At 63.7% G+C, this 15744-nt stretch overlaps 1 protein-coding gene across 1 annotated transcript; it reads right to left on the minus strand.

Annotated features, from left to right (window-relative positions):
• Window positions 1-1073: 1073 nt before the first annotated feature.
• On the minus strand, window positions 1074-10096 carry SIX5 (SIX homeobox 5). Its single transcript, XM_030544352.1, has 3 exons — window positions 9351-10096; window positions 4778-6015; window positions 1074-4202 (listed from the first exon to the last, which is right to left on the minus strand). The coding sequence occupies exons 1-3, from the start codon at window positions 10094-10096 to the stop codon at window positions 3613-3615; spliced, it is 2574 nt and encodes an 857-aa protein (XP_030400212.1). The 3' UTR covers window positions 1074-3612.
• Window positions 10097-15744: the final 5648 nt, after the last annotated feature.

Genomic DNA, 15744 nt, shown 5'->3' on the forward strand with positions numbered 1-15744 from the left:
GGCACGCGGCCAAACGAGCTGGAGCAGCGGGAGGAAGGCGACATGGAGGCGAGTCCAAAAACTGCGCACGCCCTCGGATTTACCATGTCAGCAGTCTGGGGCCAGAAGCGTCGGCTCTGGTGTTTGTACAGCCCCTAGCGCCATGGGGGGGGGCTTCTCCACGCCCGGCGCTCCAAGGCACTACCATAATGCGCTTCCTCATGCCAAGCAGGCTGTGCCCGCCTCCGGGCCACTCTGAGGCAGAAAGCGCATCTTGCCCCCGCCCAGCCAGGCCTGCGGTAGTATAAAGCGAAGCCACTTGCCTGGGGAGGTTGGTGTCCAGCTGGCTCCTGACTGCGGAGAGGGGGCCTGACTCGACCTTGATCCCCTGCCCTGCTCCTTGTGGATCCCCGTCACATACACACACGCCTGGGCGAGTCTCAGCAGACGTTCTCCGTGCAGTAACGAAGCCAGGCCCTTGCACCCAGCGACGCTGCCCAACGGGTGCAGATCCAGCCGGGGTGGGGCCAGGTGGTTCAGTGCTGGTCATGGGGGACACTCTGGCTACAGCCTTGGGAGCGGCCCAGCCCAGGAGGCTACATGCAGGTTTAGGGCCACAGGCTCCAGGGCCAGCCCCTCCCATCACCTTCCCCACATGAAACCCCCCCCCCACCCCCAACCAGCTCAACAAACAGGGTGAGACACAGGGCAGCGTGGCCTGGGTGACAGAGCTGGGCGGGGGGGGGGGGGCAGAGGAGAGAAGGCTGGTGATGTGGGACCAAGGTGTGATGGTGCAGCCACAGCCAGGGGAGCAAGAGGCCAGGCCTCTCGGTGCCACTCAAGCTGGGGGGGGGGTAATGGCCAGGGTGTGCTGGCACCATACAAGATAGAGGCCATGGGATATGGGGAGGGGTTGCTGAGGGAGGAGGCCTGCTGGTGCCGCTCAACATGGAGACAACGCCCAGCTGGGAGGTTGAGTGAGGAGGTCATGTGTGGCAGTGGAAGGGGACCCAAGGGGGCAGCTGCTGCCAGTTTCCCTGGCACCCACCACCCCTGCCCGCCATGCTCCCAAACCCAGGCAGCAGCAGGCCATGTTATATAGAATATAGATATATTTATGGATATACAAATTTCATACAGTACCAGGATGGATGGATGGATGGACAAACAGACACGCAGAGAACTACGTTAAAAAAACCCCAACAATAATAATGTACAGGGACGACGACGACAGAAGCTTCTTTAAAAAAAAGAATCTCGGGTAGAAATGATTGTTCCTCACAAAAAAAAAATTGTAGCAAAATGGTGAAAATAATAATAGTGAGATGCACTAGTACCTGGTGAGAAGAGCTGGGGGGAGGGTGGGACAGAAGGCAGCGCCCAAAGATTCAAGTGTCCAGTCTGGGTCCCTCCAAACATAACCATGCTGCACAGGTGGAGGGGGAAGGAGAGGAACCACTGGTGCCACCCCTCTGGCTTGCCGGACAGAGCTGACTGCCCTCGGTTTGTTCGTCTTCGACAGCCAGAGAAATCCAGAAGGCTCATGGGAGGCCAGGGTGCAGGAGGAGCCCATGGGCACCACAGTGAGGACAATTCTGAGGAGTCACAACGGAAGCTCTGGATTTTGAGGATGAGGAACAGGGGAAGAGGAGAGGATGACAGGGGAGCCGGTCCCAGAAGATGACGAAGACTGAAAAAAAAACACAAAGACCAGCTTGTTCCAAGGTGGGTCCAAGAGAAGCCAGCTGCTCCAAGGAGTGGGAACCCATCCCAGTGTGGATCTAGAACCTGGAAGCTCCATGAAGCTGGGATCCATTCAGATGATGATCTAGAACCCTGGAAGCTCCATGGGGTGGGAAGCCATTATGATGTGGTTCCAGTTGCACTGTGGAGAATCCAGTTCCAGTGTGGCTCTAGAACCTGGTGGTTTCCTTGTGGGGGCGGGATCCCATATTGCCATGGATCAAGAAACTGGCTACTCCACGAGGCAGAGTTCCCATCAAGACATGGATCTAGAATCCAGTAGCTCCATGGCAGGGGAAAGCTTCTATCCCAATGTAGGTCTAGAAACTGGGCACTCCATGGGGCAGGGATCCCATTCTGATGTGTATCTAGAACCCAACAGCTTCATGGTGGCAGACAGATCCCACTCCAGTGTGGATCCAGAACCCAGTTACTCCACGGAGCAGTAATCCCAGTCTGGCACAGATCTAGAACCTGATTACTCCATCAAGCTGGGATCTGATCTGGTGTGCATCTGGGACACAGGGGTCCCATTCTGCTGTGGATGTAGAACCTGGTTGTTCCACAGGGGGAGGGATGCTGTCCTGCGGTAGATCTGGAACCCAGGCATCCTGTGTGGAGAGGACCCCGTACCAACATGGCTCTCCAGTCGCTCTGTAGTGTGATTTCAGGGAGTCCAAAGCCTTCAACCAGTCCAACGTACCTCCTCTAACTCACCCCACCAGGCTGGCGGGAAACGTGGCCTCGGCTGGCCAACGCAGGAGTGGCCACTGCTCCGACGTAGTGAAGGTTTACAAAAGTTAAATGCACTTTATTTTTTAATATAAAAGGTTCAGCTCGTGGGGTGTTTATCCTCCTGCTGGAAGAGCAATTCAAAAAACAGTGAGACCATTAAATACAGGTGGGGCGAGGCGCCCCGGGGTGACGGTCCCAGGCACGCTGGAATCACGCAGCAGGATTTGCTCATTCTAAAAATATATAAATTTTTATATATAGATAAAAATTCTTTCACGTAAAAAATAAGAAGTCAGGTCAGCTGGTTTGTAGTGTCTAGGAGTGGAAGGGGGGAACCATGAAATTCCGGGGGAGTAATTAGGGATAACTTTGGATTTTGTTCTTCACATTCACACGCAGGCCCACTGGCGTCACTCCGGCAGCCTAACCAGGACAAAAGTGACCCCGATACTTCCTGCCCCGTACACATGGGGAGCTGGCATAGAGGGCAGATTGGGGATGTGGCTATTCGCTGCCCCCCAGGGCCCACAAGAAGTGTGGCTGGGAAGGACGATGGGGAACCCCAGGGCAGGACAGAGGAGCAGGGACCCAGGCCCCAGAATTTTCCTCCACCAGAAAACAAAGTCAGTGGTTCCCACAGTGCCTGACGAGACCCGGGGTCCGATCAGCAGCTGCCCCAGAAACCCTGCTCCCTTAGCACCAAGACCCCCTCTGCGCCGTGCGGCTCCCAAACTCTGCTTTGGGAAGACGCTTAGTGTTTCTAGGAAAGAGAAGGCAGGAGCAGGGAGAGATCCTGCAGCCCATTAATGCCTGCTTTTCTCCTGCCCACTCTAAGCCACAACAGCTGACACCCCCTTCCTGGGGGCTCGGCGCTTGCCTGGCCAGAGCCACATTCCTCCCCCAAGTTTGGAATTGTAGTGTTTGGTCATGGCACCCCCCAGATGCAGCCACAGATCTGGCATTGCCCAGCTTCCCAGAGCCTTTCAGGCGCCCACAGCGCCAGGGCCCCCTGGCAGCAGGATCCGGGGCGAGGGCTCTACACATGTCTGAGAGTTTGGATCTGAGGCACCGGGGGCAGCAAAGGCACAGAGGAGCCAAGACCACCCCCCTGGAGGTGGCACCCCGGTCCCATCTCACGCCCCACCATCGAGCCTCCTACAAGTCCAGGGGCTCCTCCACGGGCACTGACTGAAGCTGGGTCAGCACCTTCTCATCCGAGTCGAGGCCCTCGGGATCCAGGGGGTCACTGGCTGAGCTGCCCAGCAGCAGCCCCTCGCCCTCGGGCAGCAGGAGGCCGCTCGGCTCCGTGCCATCCAGCACCTCCACTGCCCCCTTCTCCATCTCGAAGAGCCCCTCGGTGCCAGCCGCTTGCATCTCCATGCCCGCTGAGCCAGGCCACGCTGCCGGCTGAGGCAGCGGGGACAGCACCAGGCCTTCCTGGGGGAAGTTCGAGAGGACGCCAGGCTGACGGCCAGCCACACCGTCCGCCCCGAAAGCCAAGGCCGGTTGGCCCGCCCCGGCACCCTCGGAGTTCACGGGCCCTGGGATGGGGGCGCTGGTGCCGGTTAGAGGTGCCGTTTCTTGCTTGATGGGCAGGGCCAGGCTGCTGGCGGGGGCGGAGAGCACCGGGGACATGAGCATGGTGGCCGGGAAGGTGGCAGTCAGGATGAGCTTGCCCTGCTGGAGTGTCATGCCCGTGAGGATGGTGCCGCCGCCCGGCACTGGGTTTGTCAGGAGGAAGTTCCCTGCAAAGGGGAGAAGAGGGGTGAGGGGAAAACCCACAGGCCTCCGATGGGCGGGTGTCATCATCCCCATTGTACAGCTGTGGAGACTGAGGAGAACGGAGCGGAAAGGACTAGCCCATGGTCACCCGCTGACCACCCCACAGCCAGTCCTGAACCCGGACCCTGGGAGATACATGGGGTCTCGGTGGGAAGACTCGGGGACTCCCCCAACCCTCTGGGACCTTGTCCCAGGGTTCTGCACCCTCTCCCTCCCCCCCCCCCAACACCGACAGCCCCAGGCCTCCCTCTGCTTCGTGGATGCTCCAAAATAATCCCCCCAGGGGCCCGAGTCCACAACCTCACCCCCCCTTCTCTAGGATACATGGAACAGTCCCCACCCCCTCTCCCCAGCCCTCAGGTCCTTCCTCTAGTCTTCTCTGCCCCACCCCTCACCCCCAGTGCAAACAGCCCCCGAATCCACCCGGCCAGAGCACAGGCCCCGATCCTCCTCCAGTCATGTCGACTGCGCTCCCCCGGCTAGGGCAAAAGCAGCCAGCCCCTCCCTCCTACCCCCAATGCAGCACCCGGGAGAGTACCTGGCGCGCCGGCGGGCAGCTGCAGCGTGGTCACGCCCATGTTGGCGTTGATGAGGTGCACGTTGCTCTGCCCCACAGTCCCGCCGGCCGCCGGCGCAGCCCCCACCTTGAGCGGGGCGGCGCTGGCCAGGATCTGGATCGGCCCCACCGCCTGCTGCAGCGTCACCACCTGCGACGTGGGCACCACTTGCGGGAGCGAGATGAGCTGAGACCCCTGGGGCACGGACACCAGCTGTGGGGCGGGGGCCCCCTGGGGCACCGAGTACACCTGGGTGGGTGAGAGCGGCACCATCTGGGGAGGGGACAGCACCGGGGTGCCTGCGGCCGGCTGAGACAGGGGCACTACTTGGGAGGGAGGCGAGACCTGGGAGATGGGGATCAGGGGCGGGGCAGGGACGTGGACTACAGTGGGCACCGGGGTGCCCTGAGCTGGCCCCGGGATGGGCGAGGTGAGGGCGGGGAAGGACAGCAGGGGAGAGCCCTGCAGGAGTGGGGTGGCAGCCGGGGGAGGCGACGTCACAGGCAGGGCCTGGCCGGGCTGAGAACTAGGCACCACTTGGGAGAGGGGGACAATCTGGGAGCCAGAGGCCACCGGCTGGGGGAGCGCTGGGGCCGGGCAGGGGGCTTCCTCGCCCGATGGCACCACCTGTGGCACTGAGCCGGCCGGGGCGGGAAGCAGCGCCCCCTTTGGGTCGGATGCGGCCGGGGGCAGGGGAAGGAGCGTGGGCACCTCGGACAGGGCCCTGACGGCCTGGCTCTCCTCCGTCTTCACCTCCACGGTGCCCGGGCCGAGCACCAGGGAGGGCAGCGCCTCCCCGGCTTCCGCCTTGATGTCAGGCCTGGCTGAGGAGGCCGTTGGCGACTCCAGGCCGGCGCCGGGCGGGGTCTTGGCCCCCCCCAGGGCGGCGCCGTTGAGGAGCACGGGCGGGGTGGACGCCACGGGGCTCAGGGTGATGGTTTGGCTGTCGCCCAGCGCCAGCCCGTTGATGAGCACCCCGCCCGGTGCCTGGAGCACGGAGCCGCCGTTCAGCAGCATGGCCTGCGGGCCGGACGTGGTGATGAAGTTGCCGTTGAGCAGGATAGACGAGGCCCCGGAGCAGGCCCCAGCGGGCGCTGGCAAGAAGAGGTTCCCAGAGGCGATGGCCCCGTCCGGCACGGCGGGCGTCCCCACGGCCAGCTCCGTCTCCTCCGGCCCCCGGCTCAACTCGTCCTCTGTGCTGGGGTTCCCATCCGACTCGCTGCGGGGAGAGAGGGACCGTCAGGGGCAGGGGGTTCGCCAGAACTGTCACACACACACCTAGCTACTGCCTCTGTCCCCACCATAAAGAGGGCTGATATCCAGTGAACAATGAGAGAGAGCATGGTCCAGTGGGTATAGCAGCCAACTGGGCCTTCAGAGACCAGCTCCAGTTTGCTAGGCGAGTCCCTTACTCGCCCCGTGCCTCAGTTTCCCCTTTGTATGGTCAGACTGCTAGCTCCTGGGGGCAGGGCCTGCCTCTCACTCAAAGGCCAGTGAGTTTAACAGCACTGAAAGCTCCTGACCCTCCCGACTGCTCGGTTACCTCGTTGTGCAAACTTTCCCGGGGTCACCAGGCTGCATCACATGTAGGAAAGTTCCCCAGGGAACCAAGAGTTCCCCATCCCCCCTGGCAGAGTCCCAGCAGGACTGATTTCAGCCAGAGGGGGGCCCTCCGAGCCCACATGGCCAGAGCCCGAGACCCCGCACGTCCGGTGGCGCTGTATAACACAGGCTATGAACCAGATCCTCAGCTGGGGTCAATCAGCGTCGCTCCACTGGAGTCTCTGAGGCTGTGCTGATCTCCCCCAGCCGAGGCTCTGGCCCCACAGACCTAGGGAAGGCAGCAGAGACCCAGCACTAAATTCGTTGCAGGGTCTCAAAGTCACCCCCTCCCGGTCTGGCATCGGCCTCCCCGCCACGCGGCAGGGTACAAGGAGCTGCGACACAGAGATCCGGCCGTCCCAGGCCACGTCTCCAGCCCTGGGGGTTTGCACCAAGCCCCAGCCTCGTGGGATCCAGCTGCCCCAGGCCCCCAGCCACACTTGCTGCCCCCCTGGCGGGACACCAGCACCGGCTGGAAGGTGAAATCACTGGGATGCCAGAGAGCTGGGGGTGGAGGAAGGGGGGTCTCACATTTCACAACGAAGGGAGAGAGTTGGGAACAGCCTCCCCTCCCCTCATGGGGCGAGGCGGAAGGTCACCAAGACACCCCCTCCTTCTTGTATTGAGGGTGTATCTGGGAGGGGCTGCAATCCCTGTCCCCCACCACCACTCTTCCCTCGGGAGCTGTGTGAGGCGGGCCCGGGTCCAAGCATTGTGGGGCATGGGTTGGGGCATATGATTTTGAGGTACACCAAGCTCTCCTTGGGGTGCCCCAGCACTGTGGAGGGGTGGGTTAAGGTGCATATGATTTGGGGGTACACCTTGCTCTCATGGGGGAGTCATAGCATTGTGGGGGGATGGTTTGGGGTGCACAGGATTTTGGGATGCATCTAGCTTTCTCTAGGGGCTCCCAGCACTGGCTTCTGACCCTGTAGGAGGATAAGTTGGGGGGGATCTATCAATATGGGGGGGGCTTCTGGCCTGTCCATGGGGAGAGATGGGAGGGGCACATGGGGTTTTGAGGTGCACCCTCCCAGCTTCTCTCCTGCCCATGGGTGAGATTTGGGGAGGGAGTGGTCTCTTGCTGAGTGGTCTCAGTCCAGTGCACCCCACAATGGGGGATCTGCTTGGGTGATTTGGAGGTGCTGTTACAGAGCGATTCCTGTGTCTATTACTGGATGCCCTCCCACTGGAGGGGTTGTGTTATTTTGGAGGGTCGCTCGAGAATCCTGGGGCTCCCTATCCCCTCTCACCAAAACGGATTCTTCCTTTCCCTGAGAGGACAGCTTCGGAGTTCCTATAGGTTCTTGGGGTCCCCCTTTCCCTGTAGCCAGATGAGATATTGAGGTATGTGGGGACCTGGGATACGTGTAAAGGGGTTTCCTCTTGCTGGAGTCCTCTTCACCTTCTAAGGGGAAGCCTGCAAGAGGTCAGGGTACCCCCTCCAACCTCCTGTGGGGAGTGCCTATGGGATCTAAAGGGGGGATGAATAGGATTGAAGGGGGATCCTTCCAGGGGTAGCTGGACAGGATCTTTGGGGGATGTAGCGGGGGTGCCTACAGAAGAGGGCTGCACAGGATGGGGTGCCTGCAGAGGAGAATCAGGAGGGGGAGGATGTGTAATTTCTAGAGGGGGGTCCCTGCAGGGTAGATTGTAGACAATCTGAGGGGTGCAGATAACCTGGGTAGAGGGGGGTGGGGGAGGCCTGCAGGGGCAGACTATATAGAATCTGGAGACCCCCCAGAGGGGAGATGGAAAGAATCTAGGAGTTGTAGGCTGGGGGGGGGGTTCTTCCATGGGGAAAGGGGTGCTGCATGGGAAGTGTTTCCTGCAAAATTTTCCAGTACTTGGCTCTCAAGGGAGGAGGTGACACCCACCCACAGAGGGATGAGGTTCCTGGGGGGGGGTCTCGGGGGAGGGGAGCTCTGTTCAGCCTCTCAGGGGATCCCTGCAAGGGAGGGGGTTGTCCACGCTCTTGCGGGGCAGGGGGGGTCTCCACAGGGATGGCTGTCCGGGCTCTCGGGAGGAGGGTTCCCTGCAGGGGTGGCTGTCCGGCCTCAGCGGGGTGGGGGGTGTTCCCTACAGAGGGTGGAGAGCTATCTGGGCACTTGGGGGATCCCTGGGGGGGCTGTCCAGGCTTTCATGGGGAGGGTTCCCTGCAGAGGAGGGGTGGTCTGTCCAGTCTCGATGGGAGGTGGGTTCCCCGCAGGGCGGGGGCTGTGCAGTCTCGAGGGGAGGTGGGTTCCCCGCAGGGGGGAGCGGCTGTCCGGACTCTGGGGGGGGGGTCCCTGCAGTGAGGGAGGGGCTGTCTGGGCTCTCGGGAGGGGAGGTTCCCCACAGGGGGGGGAGAAGCTGTCGGGGCTCTCGGAGGGGTGGGTTCCCTGCAGGGGGGAGGGGCTGTCCGGGCTCTCGGAGAGGTGGGTTCCCCGCAGGGGGGGAGGGAGGGGCTGTCCGGGCTCTGGGGGAGGGTCCCCACCGGGGGGGAGGGGCTGTCCGGGCTCTCGGGGGGGGGGGTTCCCCAGAGGGGGGGAAGGGGCTATCCAGGCTCTTGGGGGGGTGAGTTCCCCGCGGGGGGGAAGGGGCTGTCCAGGCTCTTGGGGGGGGTGAGTTCCCCGCGGGGGGGAAGGGGCTGTCCAGGCTCTCGGGGGGGGGTGAGTTCCTCGCGGAGGGGGGAGAGGCTGTTCAGGCTCTCGGGGGGGGTGGGTTCCCCGCAGGGGGGAGGGGCTGTCCGGGCTCTTGGGGGGGGGTGAGTTCCCTGCGGGGGGGAAAGGCTGTCCAGGCTCTCGGGGGGGGGGGGGTGAGTTCCTCGCGGGGGGGAAGGGGCTGTCCAGGCTCTTGGGGGGGGTGAGTTCCTCGCGGGGGGGAGGGGCTGTCCAGGCTCTCGAGGGGGGGGGCTGTCCGGGCTCTCGGGGGAGGGGGAATCTGTCCGGTCTCGGGGGGGTCCCCCCTTACCTCTTGCTGGGGGTGCCGGCGCCTCCCCCGCTGCGGTCCCGCTGCCGCCGGTTCTTGAACCAGTTGCTGACCTGGGTGAGCGAGAGGCCGGTGTCGCGGGCCAGGCGCCGCTTCTGCTCGGGGCTGGGGTAGCGGCTGCGGCCGTAGGAGTCGCGCAGGGCGGCCCGCGAGCGCCGCTTGAAGCAATACACCGTCTCCTCGCCGTCCCAGATGGTGCTGGGCAGCGGGAACTTCTTGCGCAGCCGGTACTTGTCCACCGCGCCCAGCGCCCGGCCCCGGGCCGCCTCGGCCTCGCGGTAGCGGGCGCGCAGGTAGAGGTCCTGCAGGAAGGGGTGGTGCGGGGCGGCGAAGGGGCGGCTCTGCACCAGCCGGTACAGCTCCCCGAAGTCCCCGCGCTGGAAGGCCAGCAGCGCCCGCGCCTTGGCCAGGCTCTCCCCGCCCGCCGCCGCCGCCTGCTCCTGCTCCTGCTCCTGCTCGGCCGGCAGCGAGCCCAGGAAGCGGCCCAGCCGGCCCGGGTCGCCGGCCTGCAGCAGCGCCTCGCACACGCACGACACTTGCTCGGGGGAGAAGCGCGGCGGCGGCGGCGGCGGTGGCGGCGGGGGGGAGCCCGCGGGGGCGGGGGGCGGCGGGGACGGGGGGGCGGCCGCTAAAGTTGGCAGAAGTTGGCGGGACTCGGCCGGCGGCGGCTGGGGGGGGCCCCCCGGGCCGCGGCCGGGCGCGGCGGGATCCGCAGGGAAGGAAGCCATGTTCGGGGCTCGGGTGCCTCCTTCCCCGCCCTGCCCCCCGCGTCCCCTCCCCCTCTGCTCGCCGCCCCCCTCCCTGCGTCGCCTCCCCCTTATCCTCGACAGCCCCCTTTGTCCCCCCTTCTCACTTTCCCCCTCCCGCCTGCTCCCCCTTTTCCCCCTCCCGGCCCTTCCCCCCCGCACTCCCGGGGCTCCGCCCCCTGCCCCTCGGCTCCGCCCCCTCTTCCTCCACTTCCAAAGCGCCAGCCTGGCTTGTCCCGTTCACACACAAAGGGAACGTCGCCAAAAAGCAGCTTCCTTCCTCCTCCCCCCTCCCTGCCAGCCCTGCCCCGCCCCCTTCCTCCCGGCACCACCCCCACCCGCTCTGCCCCCTTCCTCCCGGCGCCGCCCCACTCGCCGCCACTTTGCAAAAGTTTCCAAACACGTTGCCACGTGGGGAGGGGGCGGATCCCGGGGCTCTCGCGCCGCTTGGCCAAAGTTGGCGAGTGTTTGCGAGCCGCTGCCGGGGCGGGAGCTGGTGGGATGCGGCTCCCCCCGTCCCCGGGTCTAGCGAGCCGCACCCCCCCCCCCCCCGCGCAGGGAGACGCGGCTGCTCTGTGGGAGGCCGAGTCCAGGCTGGCGACTGGCCGCAGCGAGCGGGGGAGGGGCAGGGCCGTTGTTGTCCGGCCCCGGGATGGGCAGCGCCCTGGGCTTCCTGGGCCGGGGGGAGCTGGGAATAGAGCTCGGGGCTCGGAACAGCAGAGCCGGGGGCTGGGTGCTGGGGGTGGGTGGGCTGAGAGCAGAGCTCGGGGGTGGGAGCTGCGAGGAGCAGAGGTGAGCTGGGTGCGGGGGGGCAGCTGGGGGAGGGAGCTGGGAGCAGCAGAGCCGGGGCTGGGGGGGGGAGCTGGGAGCAGCAGAGCTGGGGCTGGGTGCGGGGGGGAGCTGGGAGCAGCAGAGCCGGGGCTGGGTGCGGGGGGGGGGGGGGAGCTGGGAGCAGCAGAGGCGGAGCTGGGTGCGGGGGAGCTGGGAGCAGCAGAGCCGGAGCTGGGTGCGGGGGGGGGGAGCTGGGAGCAGCAGAGCCGGGGTTGGGTGCGGGGGGGGGGAGCTGGGAGCAGCAGAGCCGGGGCTGGGTGCCGGGGGGGGGGAGCTGGGAGCAGCAGAGCCGGGGCTGGGTGCGGGGGGGGGGGAGCTGGGAGCAGCAGAGCCGGGGCTGGGTGTGGGGTGGGAGCTGGGAGTAGTGGGGCTGGGAGCAGCAGAGCCGGGGCTGGGTGCGGGTGGGGGGAGCAGGGAGCAGCAGAGCCTGGGGGGGGGCTGGGAACAGAGCCGGGGGCTGGGTGCGAACCCACCCTCAGGACTATTCTGAACCTGGTGACTGCTCAGGTCACAATGTGGGGGGCCCAGTCAGGGCTGAAACTGTCTCCCCAGCAAAAGATGGCTTTGAATTTCCACCCTTATAATCACCCCCTTCATACGCCCGTCCCCTGCTCCCCCTGCATGTCTTGCCATTTTGGTAGGGTCATGGCGAAGCGGCTGGAGCTGCGCTGGGATAATTGCTCCCTGCGGGGCCCGAGCCGGTTGCGGGGATGTGGCTGCCGCAGGCCAGGCTGGGGTTACTTCAGTCGGGCCGGTGGAAAAGGGGGACAGCCCAGGGCAGTGAGCGCAGCAGGGTTGGTATGGACCATGGAAGAGCCATTGAATCGCTTCAGCGTAGCTGGGGGTTCCCCCCACAGCCAGCCTCCTACCCCGCTCCCCACAGCACCCCCTGCTGGGCCAGCCTGGGGCTGGAGTAGCTGGGAGCTCATAAGAACGGCCAGACTGGGTCAGACAAAAGGTCCGTCTAGCCCAGTGTCCTGTCTTCTGACAGTGGCCAATGCCAGGTGCCCCAGAGGGAATGAACAGAACAGGGAATCATCATGTGATCCATCCCCTGTCACCCATTCCTGGCTTCTGGCAAACAGAGGCTGGGGACACCATCCCTGCCCATCCTGGCTAATAGCCATTGATGGACCTGTCCTCCATGAATTTATCTAGTTCTTTTTTGAACCCTTTTATAGTCTTGGCCTTCACAACATCCCCTGGCAAGGAGTTCCACGGGTTAACTCTGTGTCATGTGAAGAAATACTTCCTTTTGTTTGTTTTAAACCTGCTGCCTATTCATTTCATTTAGTGGCTCCCCGTGCAGCCAACGCCTCCGACCCGCTTCCTGCAGTGTGGTTGATGTGTGTGGGTTGTGGTTGTCAGAGTCTGGGTGGGCGTGTCATTGTGTGGGTGGCTGTCCATGCCGGGGGTGTATCTGTTTGTGAGTGCGGCTGTTTCGGTGCTTGTGCGGGGTCATCAGTGTGTTCGGGTGTCGCTGTGGGTGGTCGGTACGTGTCAGCTGTGCTTCTCACTTGTATCGTGCTGTGACTAGGGGTTTGTATGTGTCACTGTGGTGGGTGGTTGTGGGTTTGTGTCTCTCTGCCGCCCGCATCCCCAGGCTATGACTGCCTCAGGGCTGGGTCCCCCAAGCATTGGTCACCCCTGGGTGCGGATTGGGGTCCCAGGGTGGGTTTCAGGGTGGATAGGGTTTTAAACAGCTGGGTTGGGAGAGATCCGGGTTGGGAGCCCAGAGGAACAGAGATGGGCAGACTCGGCTGTCATGGGGAGCTCCTGGCTGCATCTCTAGGAGACAGGACCGTCTGACCCCGGCTGCTTGTGGCCAGTCCTGGGGACAGATGGGAGCAGCTGCCTGGCACACACAGGGTGGGGAGCAGCCGCCATGGCTTAATACCCGTGCCCGGGGTCAGGTTACCAGTCATGCCCCTCCCTTGGCTCGCTGGATGGTTCCAGCCCATGGGGGCAGGCTGGGACAGCTGGGGGTTCGTGGCAAAGGCAACCCTTGCAAAGCCCTCAGCTCCTGGGGAGCATCTGAGCCTAGAGGCTGTCTCAGCCCACCCCAGAGCCAGGGCCATGCAGAGGGACCAGGGCTCCGAGGCTGGGGCTGCTGGGCCAGTGTTGGGGGATTCCTCCAAACTGCAGATACCAGCCTGCTTGGATTCAGGGCTGGGGGCCTGTGGGTCAGGAGTGAGGGGCAGAGCTGGGGGTGGTGGGGGAGAGCCCAGGGCTGGGCTAGTAGGGGGCTGCAAGTCAGGAGTGAGGAGCACCGGCAGAGCTAACCCCTGTTCTGCTCCCCCAGCCCCTTTGCTCTGCACAGCCCAGCCGGGTTCTGGCTGGAGGGAGCCCAGCGGCCGCTGCCCTGGCCCTGGGGGTGTCAGATACACAGTCCCAGCGGTGGAGGGTGCCCGGGGAGGAGGCAGCAGCCACGGGGTGGGGAGCTCTAATCTGCCGCCCTCTGCTGGACAGGATCAGAATTGCCCGTCAGCATGTCAAAGACCCTCCCTGCAGCTGGGATTCTCTGGCTCAGGGTGCCGGGGAGGAGGGTCTGGGGGTGCTCTCCACACTATCGCCTACAGGGGCCAGAAGTAAATCGGGCCCAGATCCACCAAAGCTTCAGAGTCTTCACTCCCATACCCCCCCCCAAATATTGGGAGCCCCCCCAGGGGTCATTGATCATCCCCTCCAGAAATACTCGCAGCACCATGTGGGCCTGGGCGAGCACCAGGGCCTGGATCCAAGCCCCAGCCTTTGTCCGGGTAAGTGAGAGACAGGCAGAAAGTGGGACTCAGCTGGGGGCTCCCCCCACAACCAGCTCCTGCCCTGCTCCCCACAGTGCCCCCTTCTGGGAGAGGCCAGGGCTGAGGTAGCTGGGAGCTCCCCCCTCCATAGCCATCTCCTGCCCTGCTCCCCAGAGCGCCTCCTGCTGGGAGAGGCCAGGACTGGAGTAACTGGGAGCTCCCCCCACAGCCGGCTCCTTCCCTGCTCCCCACAGCGCCTCCTGCTGGGAGAGGCCAGGACTGGAGTAACTGGGAGCTCCCCCCACAGCCGGCTCCTGCCCTGCTCCCCACAGCGCCTCCTGCTGGGAGCTCTGGAGAACACGGCACACAAGTGTTTTTGTCCATCCTGGCGATGTAGCCAGAGAACGTGGAATGCGGCTTTTGAATCTAATGGCGACTGGAGGATGGCCAGGCCTTTGTGGGCTTGTGACATTTCACACACACTCAGACCACATTATGCCCGGGATTTGGCACTGACGGCACGTATGGAAAGCCTCCAGCCGCTCCAGGTCTGCCTGGGGCAGGGACCAGGTTTCTGACCTTACAGCAGTCCAGGAAGAACATGGGACAGATCCTGACCTTGGTCTCAGCACAAGGAGGGTTTTTACATCCACAGTGAGACCTGGACTCGTGCAGGAGGTGGCGAGACCTCTCCGTGGGGGAGCATCCCATTCGCCGTGACCGGTCGAACTCTGCCAGCAGTCTAGGTAGATGAACTCATCTCCACTCCTCATGGCGCTTGGCCCCACCTGCACCCGGGGTTTTGCTGGCCCAGCTCCCAGGTCTGGATTTTGGTCTTCTGCCAGGAGACGTTCAATCCCACAGTGTGGCGGGTGAGGCTGAGTTTCTCTGCCTTCCCCGTAAGCCAGGCAACACTTAGTCAGTGACCAGGTCTTGACAAACCTCGATTCTGACGGGTGGCCCAGCAAGTCCCACTAGCCAGTCAGTAGCTATTTGCCCCATAAAGCAGGCGGTTAAGTTCTCTGTGCGGCTGCGTCCCACCAGGCAGACCGTGAGCAAAGCCCCTTCCAGGGACCTAGAACCAGGAGATCGGCTTGTAGCTGCCCCACTTGGTGCGAGATCCTCTGCCAGCTGTGATGCCATCTGTCTGTTCTGCTGGTGCTTTGCCTGGTGGCCGCAGGCCCATGGTCGCTAGGTACCAGCAGCGTGGCCAGTCCCACCTCCTCGAGCATTGGTTTGCCGGGTCCTGTGGCATCAGGTGGGCACCAGCAGGCACGTGGCTCAGTAGAAGCCACCTGGCCTTGTGATGGAGGTGTTAGATGGCTGTGCCTGGCTCTGGATGCAGGTGCAGGATGTTGTGTGCTCTGCTGCCGTTGGCACCAGGATGGGCACATCCACCCCCGGATGCTGTGCTGTCAAATGCCCTGGTGCTGGGGGCTGCCCTGAGATCGCTGGGATTGAGCCGGCGCTGGGAATCTGCGATGCCAGGTGTGACGCCATCAGCCATGGGCATGACAGGCTGCAGTAAGTGATGATGCTCTCCATAACCCATCCGTGCCAGGGATTTCCCGGGCACCTACTGGGAGCCATTTCCACTGCCGCTGGAGCTCAGGGTTCACCACTTCCATCCCACCTGCTGCTGCCCTGGTCAGCTTGGTGTTGGGCATGGTGTGGGGGAGCAGCTGGTGCCTCTGAGCGGGACATCTCAGTGCAAGGGAAGGCGAGTGCTGATGGGACAAGGGAGGACCCAGGTTGGGCACCGAGGGAGCAGATATCCCAGGTGTGACGGGGGGGTCTGGCCTGTGGGGGGAATCACAGGAGCAGACAAAGACTCGGGTGAGATGGTGGCAGTTGGTCTTAGAGACCTGCCCACCTGGCACAGGCTTCCAGGCCCAGCCATTTGTAGGGTCAGTGTCTGGCCTGTGCTTGTAACCAGCAAAGGTGGGAACTTCCAAGGCTGTGAGCTTCCTCGGAGTAGTGCCAGCCCCTCAGGACAACTGAGCCTGGGGTCCCAGTGCAGCACTAGGCCCCAGCGCCAGGATTCACACCCAGCCCCTC

The sequence above is a fragment of the Gopherus evgoodei genome, unplaced genomic scaffold (assembly GCF_007399415.2).
Source record: "Gopherus evgoodei ecotype Sinaloan lineage unplaced genomic scaffold, rGopEvg1_v1.p scaffold_34_arrow_ctg1, whole genome shotgun sequence".
Taxonomy (NCBI): domain Eukaryota; kingdom Metazoa; phylum Chordata; order Testudines; family Testudinidae; genus Gopherus; species Gopherus evgoodei.